This window comes from Chelmon rostratus, chromosome 17, assembly GCF_017976325.1.
Source record: "Chelmon rostratus isolate fCheRos1 chromosome 17, fCheRos1.pri, whole genome shotgun sequence".
In the NCBI taxonomy this organism is placed as follows: Eukaryota; Metazoa; Chordata; class Actinopteri; order Chaetodontiformes; family Chaetodontidae; genus Chelmon; species Chelmon rostratus.
The window spans coordinates 1,126,415-1,137,729 of record NC_055674.1 but is presented as its reverse complement, the minus strand read 5'-3'; the positions used below and the strand labels follow the sequence as shown (position 1 = coordinate 1,137,729).

General features: G+C 47.0%; 1 protein-coding gene across 1 annotated transcript; it reads right to left on the bottom strand.

The window, feature by feature from the left end:
• Positions 1-520: 520 nt before the first annotated feature.
• On the bottom strand, positions 521-10,161 carry spns1 (spinster homolog 1 (Drosophila)). The gene is made up of 13 exons (XM_041956770.1): positions 9,945-10,161; positions 5,854-6,066; positions 5,331-5,396; positions 5,075-5,211; positions 4,817-4,968; positions 4,344-4,410; positions 4,120-4,262; positions 3,388-3,540; positions 3,077-3,266; positions 2,531-2,596; positions 2,357-2,455; positions 1,565-1,733; positions 521-1,451 (listed from the first exon to the last, which is right to left on the bottom strand). Exons 2-13 carry the CDS (start codon positions 6,056-6,058, stop codon positions 1,381-1,383), a joined length of 1,518 nt encoding a protein of 505 aa, XP_041812704.1. The 5' UTR covers positions 6,059-6,066; positions 9,945-10,161; the 3' UTR covers positions 521-1,380.
• Positions 10,162-11,315: the final 1,154 nt, after the last annotated feature.

The following is an 11,315-nucleotide window of genomic DNA, read 5'->3' as shown; positions in this document are numbered from 1 at the left end:
TGCTACTGGAGTTACTGTCAATAAATAAAATGAACTTTAAAAACTGTTGCTGGACTGCAGCTGTGTCTGAACCCGCTCACATCTGCTGCTGAGCCAGATGTTGGCTAGCAGAAAGCAGTGAACATGTCGTGTTATATTGTGTTTTTGGGCATAAAAATAAGAGAAATTGAGAAATTTACAGTCAACACTCAAATAATAAACCAGAGCTGATTCTGACTTTGTTCAAAACCCGTCGACATATAACGTGTTCATCAGGGAACTTCAGAGCTGCTGGCAGGTCAGACAGTGAGAGCCAGGCTAGCTTATTCCCTCGGTTTCCAGTCTTTATGCTAAGCTAAGCTAACCAGCTGCAGCATTATATTTCTCATTCTTAACATCTGACTCTCACCTTGCACCTTCACCTTTGCATCAGATACAACAATAAGAGCAAATGACTGATTCAGAGGCCGAGGCCTGTCTTTTAGCTGCTGGCTAACGGCTCACTTCCTGCAGACATTCAGTGCAAACACACACAAACATGTGACAAGTTCATTCTCATTTAATAGTTCAAAAAAAGACTTGCTAAAATAATTTGAGTTTAACAAAACATCTCTGATTATTAACATTCATTAAAAGCTTTTCTTTTGAGAAACCAGCGTGTTTTCTGCAGCTCCACCCGCTAAAGCTAACTGTGAAGCTGTGACACCAGACGGAGCTCCAACACCAGGAAACCAGAAACAAGCGTCCAGCTCCTCGAACGGCTCTCCTCCAAACACGCTGTAAACTAAAGGAACTGGATTAAAACCAGCAGGGACGCTTTTAAAAGATGAACAGATGCATAAAAACTGTTATTGTGCCATTTTCTGCCTCCTGGACGCCTGAACAGCAGGAGGGTTAGTGTTCCACTTAAAACTGGTGCAAACATATATGAACACACGGTTATGAAAGCTGATTATTAAGGTTGTCCTGTATATAAAATTAGTCCAGGTTTGGGGGTGCAGCCTGTTCTCGGCTGTGGTTCTACTGAGGACGTGGATCATATCGTCTTTATGGTTTCTGGTTCAGAGTCCCGCTGCAGGTTAGAAAGATATCGATGAGCTGCAGACGGTTCAGCGGCTCCTGAGTATCGAATAAACGGTAAAAACGACCCCACAGAGCCACGTCTGTCGCTTCTCCTCAGAGTCTCTAGTGCTCGTCTTCAACGCCGTGTCCGCTCTGAAACCAGCTGCAAAAATAACATCTGGACTCAAACAGTTCTCTGGACGGCGGCACGTCCCCGGGCGCGGTAAAAGTATAAAAAGTTAAACTTCTCTGCATGGCAGATAGACCGATTAGTGTTCACAGTCGTAAAAAATGTCATAAAATAAGCGTAGGTGTGCAGAGGAGCGGGCTGAACCTCCATCAGATCAGGACGCTGGACACGGGGACTCTGGTGGATCGGCCGCTTTTCGGTACAACGATCGGTTCGTCGTCTGTGAAGGACAGAAATGATCACAAGCTGAGTCATCAATGGAAACACATGACACGACACTGGCCAATCACAGCGTCCTGCACATACAGCTGCAGCGAATCCACCTGGTCTCACCTGTAGCCACGTAGTTCTCAGCACGATGACGGTCCCTCTCGATGAAGAGGGCGGTGGCGAGGAAGAAACCTCCGCCCGCCACGGCCACGAAGGAGCAGAGCAGCAGAGAGAGCTGCAGAGAGCGAAACTGCCAGAGGAACGAGTCCCTCTTCCTCAGAGAGTCCGAGACCTGGTTCACACAGGAGGAGGACAGGGACCAGGTTTAACTCCAGAGAGGGGAGCCCAAACACATTGAACGCTTCCTTTCCACCCACTTCCTGCTTCTACTACCAGAGAAACGTGTGCTTCTTAGATATGAAGCTACAGCTGGTTAGCTTAGCTTAGCATAAGACAGCTAACCTGGCTCCATCCACAGGTGACAAAAAAACACCTCTAAAGGTGTTGATGTCACTGAAGTCTCTCATCACGCATATTTAAAAACCAGTTAGAAAGGCGGCTCCCTGCCAGAACTGAGGAGACCTGGTTTCTCTGATGCTCTACCCAGACTACAGACAACGATTCTTGTTTACTGGCAGGATATCAGATTACTGGAGAAAACCATCTGAAACCTGGTTTAATTCCTTAATTTCAGTAATTTCTTCATACAGAAATACATTTCATATCTTTGTATTCTGAAAAACACAAATAATTACTGAGGAGATCGTTGTTGTATTTCTCTGTAACGACATAAAATACCTCAAAACACACTTAAAAAAAAGAAGCAACACAAGGCACTTCTGTAGACTGTGGTGTGTCGCTTTGACCGTGTGTGTGTGTGTGTGTGTGTGTGTGTGTGTGTGTGATATGACGTACCACTCCTATCAGGTACGGACTTCCTGCGTCCCCCAGCAGATGTGAGATGACGATCTGCAGAGCTTCGGCGGTGGAGCGGCGGGTGGGAACGACGACGTACTGAGAAACAAAGACACGAGTTGTTGATTTGAATTCGACACAAAATGAGGCGTCGGGTGAATCTGCTCTACTCACCAGCAGGATGTCCGCCACGATGGCCCAGTTCATGGACAGGAACGTCTCGCCCAAGAAAATGAAGACCTGAGAGGGACAGACAGACGACACGCTGAGCGTGAGACGAGTCCGCGGAGACGGACGCGTACAAACATCCTGATCAGAACAGCTGATCGCTGTCACGTGGAAATACTGCACGCGGGATACTCTGCATACGGCGAGCATGAAGTAATCTATTACATCAATCACATCCATTTGCACGTCTGTATCTGTTCATCACTCGCGTAAAGACGCTGTGAGAACATGGTGGTTTGTTTTGTCTCGTTCCACCTTCCTGTAAATGGTTCTGAGTGGAACGCTGAGAAACCGGAGTCAGATCCCTTTGAGTTCACACACGCAGCCAATGAACCTGAATCTGACTTCACATGTAGCCTCTCCTGCAAAGCAAAGCGGTGAAAATAATCCTCCATGTTCCTCCACCTTAGAGGGTGCTGCTCAGCCTGTCGGGATCAGGTCTACATTAAGACCAGGTTTGAGTCTGGACCCTGTTTGAAACCAAGAACTCACGTATGTGGCGATGGTGCTGGCCTGAGCCATGACGATGGCCAGGTAGAGGAACGGCGCCGAGAGGAGCAGACCGGCGGCGCAGACCAGCGGGTCGGCTCGGGGCGTCCTCGTCCTCAGCAGCCGGCTGACCTGCACGCCGCTGGCCACGCCCAGCACACCTGTGACGCAGGTGATGGCCCCGAAAATCAGACTGTGAGAGGAGAAACAGCGTCAGGATGTCTGTACCACAGAGCCAGAGAGCACGATGAAAAGCTGCGACTTCTTCTACTGTGCGGCCGTTACCTGGCCGACCAGGTAGACCCGTGTGTTACCTGTCTGAGGCGGCGCAGTTTCCCTCCACGCAGGGCGCTCTCTCCCCGGTGAAGATGGCTGCTCTGAAGAGGAATGTTGGAGCCCAAAGAGCCAGAGAGCCGGTGACAAACGCCACCGCCGTGAAGCCAAAGGTGGACAACACGAAGCTGTAGCTGCAGAGAAACAGACAGCAGCAGGTGAGCGACTACACCTGAGAGGACGTTTACCATCTTCATCCAGGTGAACTCCATTAACAGCACATTCAGTGTTTACTGTTTAACATTTTACTGTCGATGGTTTTCAGATGCTGAACATTCATCTTTTTGTCAAACATCAGTTTCAGTAAATGTTCCACGATGACTCAGACGTGACAGGAAGGTTTCTGAAACAGCCACAACGTTCACGTGACGTTTGACTCGTCACACAGAAGACGTCTGCAGAGCAGCGCAGGCGACCGCGGCGCCGCAGTTTACGAATGATGTGTGAGCGTTCCTGCCGGGTTCTCACATGTTCCTGCAGCAGCTGCAGGTTTGGTTTCAATTGATGGAACATCGAAACGAGCAAAGAAGAAAAGAAGCTCAGGCTGTGAACAGACGACACCCCAGTGTCAAACATCACCTTTCAGCTCTGAGTCACATGATCAAAACTAGACGACTTCATTTCATTCAAACCAAAAGTCTAATTAACAGAAACCAGCAGACGAGGCGCTCACGGACCAGTTGGTGTCCGAACGTGGGGGCTGCTGAACCTACTTCTTGCTCAGAGCCTGCAGGTCCGTCAGCCAGCTGGTCTGGTGCAGGTGATGCTCCGGTCGGGCTTCGATGGCCCCTCTTTTAGGCTCCTGGACCACGAACAGGAGCAGCAGCACCGCGATCAGCCCCAAGCCCGGAGTCACCTGAAGAGAGGAAGCACTGTGAGAGGACAGCACAGGTGGACCGGAGCACAAACACCAGGTTCACACACGTGTCAGACTGACCCGCAGGGCCCAGTGCCAGTCCTGAGCCAGATTACTGACTTGCGAGCCCACGATGTAGCCGAGACCGCTGCCAGGAAGAAAAGACAGGGAGGTCAGTGGGAAGACTTCCTGTTTGAGGCTTACAAATGAAGATAACCTGCGTCCAGGTGAGCGTCACACTGTGACCAGAGAGGATGCAACATGCATGTCAACACCAGCCTGATCAATAAAGATTAACACTGATCACCAGCACAAAACAATAACTTTATTTAAACTGCATCTTAAACAACGATGAAAGGAAGTAAAATCCAAAAGAGAGAGAACACGTGGAGCTGCAGCGTGACGCCGTTATTAAGTCTAGACTTTATGATGAATTGTGTGATTAAACTATGCTTCATTAAGGCTTTTAAACGTGACTCTTTTCTCTCTTCAGGTTAGTTCAATACGAACATGTGACGCGTGGAGGCGGACTCTCCGCCCGTCGTTCCACCCACCTGCCCACGGGAATGGCAAAATAAAAAATGGAGAGCATGTTTGTCCTCTTTCCCTTCACGTAGAGGTCAGCGATGATGGTGGGGGCGATGGTGGAGTAACTGGCCTCTCCCACTCCGACCAGGCCTCGAGTCAACAGCAGGACCCAGAAATGCTGCAGGGGCATGAGGGGGGAGGAGGAGGAGGGGTTACATTCTGCGTTTCATGTCATACTGCAGGAGGAAATGATGTCACAACAGGAAAAGCATCATGTGACTCACTTCTTTGGGGGTGTAGGAGCTGGCAAGTGTCACCAAAGACCAGAATGTGATGCCAAAACTCATGATGAACTTCCTGTTGTACCTGTCGCCCAGGTATCCGAAGACCGGAGCCAGAAACATGTAACTGCAGATAAAAACTGGAGGGAAACAAGCAACAAACTGACGTTCATGTTTGTTCTGATGGAACAGTTCCTCTAAGAAAATACCTGAAATCAGCTGCTGGACACATTTCTGATGAAACAGGATCTCTTCTTACCTGTTTGCAGTAAACCAGACTTCCCGTCGTCGATCCCAAAGTAGTGCTCTATGTCGGGGAGAACACCTGGTGGAGTCAACACAGTGATTACTCCTCAGACACCTGTGAACGTGTCACGACTGGCGCCGAACAGGAAACCAATCAGAATCTGCGCTAATCACTCATTTATCGTCATATTTCAAGCAAAGATATCAGTTCTCTGATGAGAGGATTCCCTGGATCGTTGGCTGATCTCCCGCCTGTCGCCGACCACAAAAACACCTTCTGCCTGAGGCGTTCCTGTTATTCTGACTGTTGAATTAAAGGAAAACTCTTTGAGGAGCAACAGTTGATATCAGTCTCTGAGTTAGTGCACAGCTGGATGCATGAAAGGATCAAAATGAGTTCAATGGTTCAGTTAAATTTAACATATATGAAGAATAAAGTTTCCAATAATAAATGAACGAGCCTGCAACACTAATGTTCCAGAGGTGGTCGGCGTGAAAGCCTCTGATTGGCTGTGATGAGGCCGCAGGTGGCGTACCTGCCACGGTGAACCTGTCCATGTAGTTGAGCAGGTTGATGTAGCAGAGGATGAAGACGGTCAGCAGCGCTCGGACTCTGGACACCCCGCTGGCCGACTCCTCCTGCGCCCGCTGGCCCGCCGCGCTCTGCTCCTCCGGACCCTCCGCCTCGCTGTCATCAGAGAAGAAGGGCGTCGAGTCCGCCGTGGGCTCGCCCAGAGACATGGCCGCCGCTGAGGAGGGGGATCCACACAGACCACCGTTATTTATCCAAATACAGACAGAACGTCTTTATATTGTTCTTTTTAAAGCAACAACTTCATTCATTTTATTCGTTTCATTTGTTTTCGATCTGATACGACATGTTTACTATCAGGAACCTGAAGAGATTCGTAGATGACGAAGACGTTCTGTAATATTATGAGACGACCTTTACATGACGTGAACATTTTAAATGCTGCTGCTGCACTGAAGGTTAGAACGAGTCGGAACTGGACTCGCAGCTCAGCGTGTCACACCGAGAAGCACCGTGAGCCGACCCACAGGGGGCGCCACAAACACCGAAAGCACGTACCCCAGAGGACAGAATTTCACAGGTTCACAAGTGTGACCGTCCTCCTGAACATTCACACAGAGCTTCATTCAAACCCGACGAAGAGGAGACAACTGTTGGAGCTCTGAGTGTTTCATTACTGAAACGCTGCATCTTTCACCAGTGTGTGACTGCTTTCACTCCTTTAAACAGAATGAAACAAGCTGCAGAGGCTGGGAGCTTCCTGCTGAGAGCCGAAGAGCTCGAGCATGTGAACATTTTACCGACTGAACTGTTTGGTTTTCCACAGACTGAGAGGAAGAAGCCAGAAAAGAAGCAAATCCTCACAGTTCAGAGGCTGGAACCAGGAACGCTTTGACATGTTAGCTCAAAACAATAACTGCAATTATCTGGATTTCCTGTCAATCATCGATCAATCTACTCGTCATCTCAGCTCTGGTGAGAAACTCGTTGCTCCACCACACACCTGTGGGTGAGATGAGATAAACTAAAGGAGAACTGAGACTCTCGGTCTTTACTCATCTTCCACTTTCTAAGTAAAACGTCAATCAAATCACTTAATCTGCATTAATTACTTGTGTGACTACGAAAGTCTTTTTCTTTCTGCTGGAGCATCACTTCATCTCCCTGTTTGTCTTCTTTTCATCGCATCTTCTGCCGTTTTAATATGAGAGCTATAAACTAAATTAATGATTCCATGTTAATTAACACAGATTAACAGTGGCTGTTTACACATACATGTGATTTTGACACTGATCAGCAGGAGAAGACGTTAACGGCCTGCAGCATCTACATCTGTCATCACTATCTGTTCGACAAAGACGATCTTTTGAAACACAGATTACCTTAAAACACAAGTTCGCTGCCGGCAGGAGGAAACCTGAGAGAACTGAGTGAAATGTGGCGCTGCTGAAGACTGAAGATCCTGAGCAGAAGAAGAGGAAGAGGCAGAGAAAGGAGAAGCCGTGATGGACATGACTTGGTGAAACTGCAGTCATGTGATCACTCCGACACGTGCCACAGAGCAGGAATCGGTTGTTGACATCAGGGTTTGTCCTGCGGTGAACAAACCACCTCGAGGTGTCTCAGACTTCACCGCCTCAAACGGAAACTGTCTGTCTCCAAACGTCAGGATCGCTCGTACAGAGGACGATCCGGTTGTACAACAGATCCAGCTTTAATCCAGCTCTACGGTGCACTCACACGACTGTCAAAGCTTCCTGGTGTAGATATCTGCATCGTTCATCACAGAGAAGAAGAGCTCAGTTCCTCTAACGCTGGGAAACTCACTCAGAGATACCCGCTGATGAACCCGTGAATGATTCCCTGCAGACTCGTTCTCAGTGTTGGAGGATAAAGTCTCTAAAGATCAATATCTGAGGGGGAGACTGAGTCAGAGCAGCTCACTGTGAACTCCAATGAAATGTAGTCGTTGGTAGAATATTAGAAAATAGTGAAAAATGCTGCAGAGGTTTTGCACAGCTCAGGGTGACGTCTTCTGATTTGAACAGTCGAAAAACAAAGATATTCAGCTTGAAACGATATAAAACAGAGAATCTGTTTTATATCTCCAATCTTTAAACACTATGTAAAGCAGAGGATATTTATAATAACTCTTCTCTCCTTCTCGTGTCTGATTTGCTTTGTGTTCCGGTTGTTTTCTTGATTATACGATGATAAATCTGTTATTTGTATTACAAACAATATTAATCACTGATCAAGTCATTTTTGAAAGCAAAGATACAGAAATTCTGCAGTTTCAGTGTAAACATGGAGACCTGTTGAATTTCTGTGGTAGTAAACTGAATATCTTTGTGTTGGCCAGACAGAACAAGACATCTGAAGACATCATCACAGACTTTGGACATGTTTTACTTTTTTATGACATTGTATTGATTGAATAATCAATCGCTGCTCTAGAAAATAATCACACATCAGTCAGTGCAGTCCTTGTCTTTATGCTCAGGTGGGCAATAAGGACAATGCTGATGCTGTCATAATTATCACTGCTCAATAAATTGATGTATGTCAGTATATTTAAAATCATAAAGTTATCATGTCACATTCGTGTCCTTCTCAGGGTGTCATGGAGATTTATGACTGCTGCAAAGGTCCAACAAAGACTAAATCTGCTGATTTTTCTTCACCTTGATTGATATAAAAACACCTTTAATGACTCTATGAAATTATTGATCCTGATCGGATCTGGCCAACAACACAGAGATCGACACAGAAAGGGTCAGACAGTGAACGTGTAGAAGTGCACGGCATGTAAACAGTGACCCACTCACTTCTCGAACTTTGTCCGTTTTACAAACACACGTCACTGATCAGAGCTATCAGCGCACGATCAGACGCTCATTGATCCACACTGCTGCTGCTGCTGCTCTGTTGTCTCGCGCTGACATTTTAAACGACTCACGCGGCGTGTAAGCACGCGCAAACAATAAGCCGCCGCTAACGGCCTGCTCCAGTATTGAACGCCGCTCCGGACTCCATTCAGAAATCAGCAAGTTTTACGTGTCTCGCTTTGCAACAAACGTAACTTTACTTTATGACAGCTGAGAAATGGCCTGTTCCGTTTCAAAGGGTCTTCTGAGACATCCGGCAGATGCGTTAGATAAAAAAAAAAGGTCTAGCATGGAGAGAACGAACCCCCAAACTCAATTCCCCTTAGTGAATTGCCTTTTAAAACCAAACTTCACAATGCACCTGCTGTGATATATGACACAGGGCACCTACCCTCTGACAAATTCGGCAGAAAAGTAAGAAAGATTATTTACCAAAAGTGTTGTATTTCAAATGGACTGGCGCAAGAGAGACCGTCACTCCAGAGATTTAGATTTTCGTCAGTTTTATGAATCCCGCTTTGCAACAAACGTAACGTTAATTATTAACAGCTGATGTATCATATGGGACATTTTAAGAGACCTTCTGATATATTCGACAGTAAAGTTGGATAATTTTCCAAACGCATTTTGGCACGAAGGGTGTATCACTCCAGACTCCATTCAAGATTCAGTCAGTTTTATCTACTCTGCTTTACGGTGTAGCAAAGGCAACTTTAAAGCGAATGAGATGTGCAGCAGATGAGTTATGCGGGTTAACTAAATAATTTCCTTTAATCTGAATTAACTTGTACAAATCGTCTGCAGGTCTTACTATCACCGACGGTTAAATATAATTCGCTTTGCTAGAATAAAAGGCAATACGTCTAAGCAAGCTAATAATAACGCAATGACAAATATGTTTGGTTAGCTTGTAAGCCCACTGTATGCTAACAGTACATAACCGGCCCTGATGAATGCTCTCTTAAGCTAATAAAGACGTTAAATTACTCAACGATAAATTGGCGGTGTTTTGAATGGAGTTGGGCGTGATGATACCGAGCTAAACTACACCAGAGGGGTAAGCAGAGTTCATGAAAGCTTCAGTTTAATGAGGGTTCATGAGGAAACATTAACGAAACAGTTTCATATTATCATCCATTTGTTGATGTACTGTCCCGCTGACTCGTGTTCAGTCCGCGGTGTTAGCCTGTTGTTTGCTGTTGTTTACCTGGAGGATGAGTCAGGGCTGACGCTTCTTTCCTCTTTCCGCCGCCGGTCCGAAGCTTTTCTTGGTCACACACAGTCGTTAATGTTGTTCAGAACCCATATCGATGCTTTACGATAAAAAGCTTTCCCGTGAACACCGTTTTCCGGGACTGCACTGGATAAAAGTGAATGTTTACTCCGGGACACTTCACAGATGACAATTCTGCACCGCCGCCATGATGGAGCCGACAACACTTCCGCTCCGCAGCTCACGTGACTTTCTCATCAGCGAGTCACATGATAATATCAATCGATTAAATTCATCATCAGTGGCTGTTTATCGTGGAAGTAGTCATTATTATACTGCTGCAGCGCTGGTAATCAACTGTTACAACCTTAATGGAGTAGACAAAATAATTAAAACATGAGAAAACTACAAACATGGAGGGTGGAGGTCAGTTGAGTTAGTACTAAAGGTTATGGTAGTGTGTGTGTGTTGTATGTAAACAAAGGAAAAGACTGAAGAACCAGAGCGGCAACATAACCAGCAGGTGCCTACAGTGAAGGAAAGAGGCCATTAGTAACACCTGGCCCAGGTGTGATCCCCGGCCCCACCCACCAGGCATGGGCGATACCACATTTGGTTCCAGGCAATACAGGGCCAGACTCACAGATACTGATTCTTTCTATTATTAAAAGAGATCTATGCACTTTCATGTGGGGGGAAACAGTGTGTCAGGAGGTATGAAGGGAATGTCTACTAAGTCATGTCGACGGTATGTAGAGAATACAAAGGTAAACACCCTCCAAACTCACCCAACCACAGAGGTGGTTTGGTGGTAGTCTCCAGCCCTCCCTTCTCCCAGACAGTTCCCAGTGGCCTTGCCTTCCTGCTACCCCCTCTGTGAAGAGGACATTAGTGAGGTTAGAAAGCTGACCAGCTTCCTCAGCACCTCTGGAATGATGGGACTGCCTCAGCTATCGCTTTACTTGACCCTAATCCAACCTCTCCACCATCGCTTGAGGTTGAGATCCTTCTCGTAAGAAGCCCGAGCAGACGGTTTGCAGTAAGCCTCCTCTGCCAGCAGGTTATCATCTTCAGCACCAGGCCTGGACCAGTTCATTGATATCATCAGTTGGAGGACGGATCAGGAGAGCTGAGGATCTCTACCCTGACACCCTCCATTAAGATCTGTGTTAGACTCCAGGCACCTGATAGCCAAACTCCTCCACCCAGGACCTGGACGCAATGGTGCACAAATGAGGTCTGTTAAAGGTGCTCTGAGGGTGGTTGCTGGCTGCAGCAGGTCTGCGTGCTGTCCTGAAGGGGATCCTAGCACTAAATCTGCTCTTGAAGGGTGGTGGGATGCATCGCCTCCTCAGGTTGTACATC

Bases quoted from the DNA above. Each gene is read 5' to 3' on its own strand.
- spns1 (XM_041956770.1), bottom strand. From the start codon at position 6,058: ATGTCTCTGGGCGAGCCCACGGCGGACTCGACGCCCTTCTTCTCTGAT. The intron at 4,411-4,816 runs GTGGGTGGAACG...TCTTCCTGGCAG, and splicing joins TTTGCCATTCCCGTGGGCAG to CGGTCTCGGCTACATCGTGG. The intron at 3,541-4,119 runs GTAGGTTCAGCA...GTTTCTCTGCAG, and splicing joins CTGCAGGCTCTGAGCAAGAA to CTACAGCTTCGTGTTGTCCA.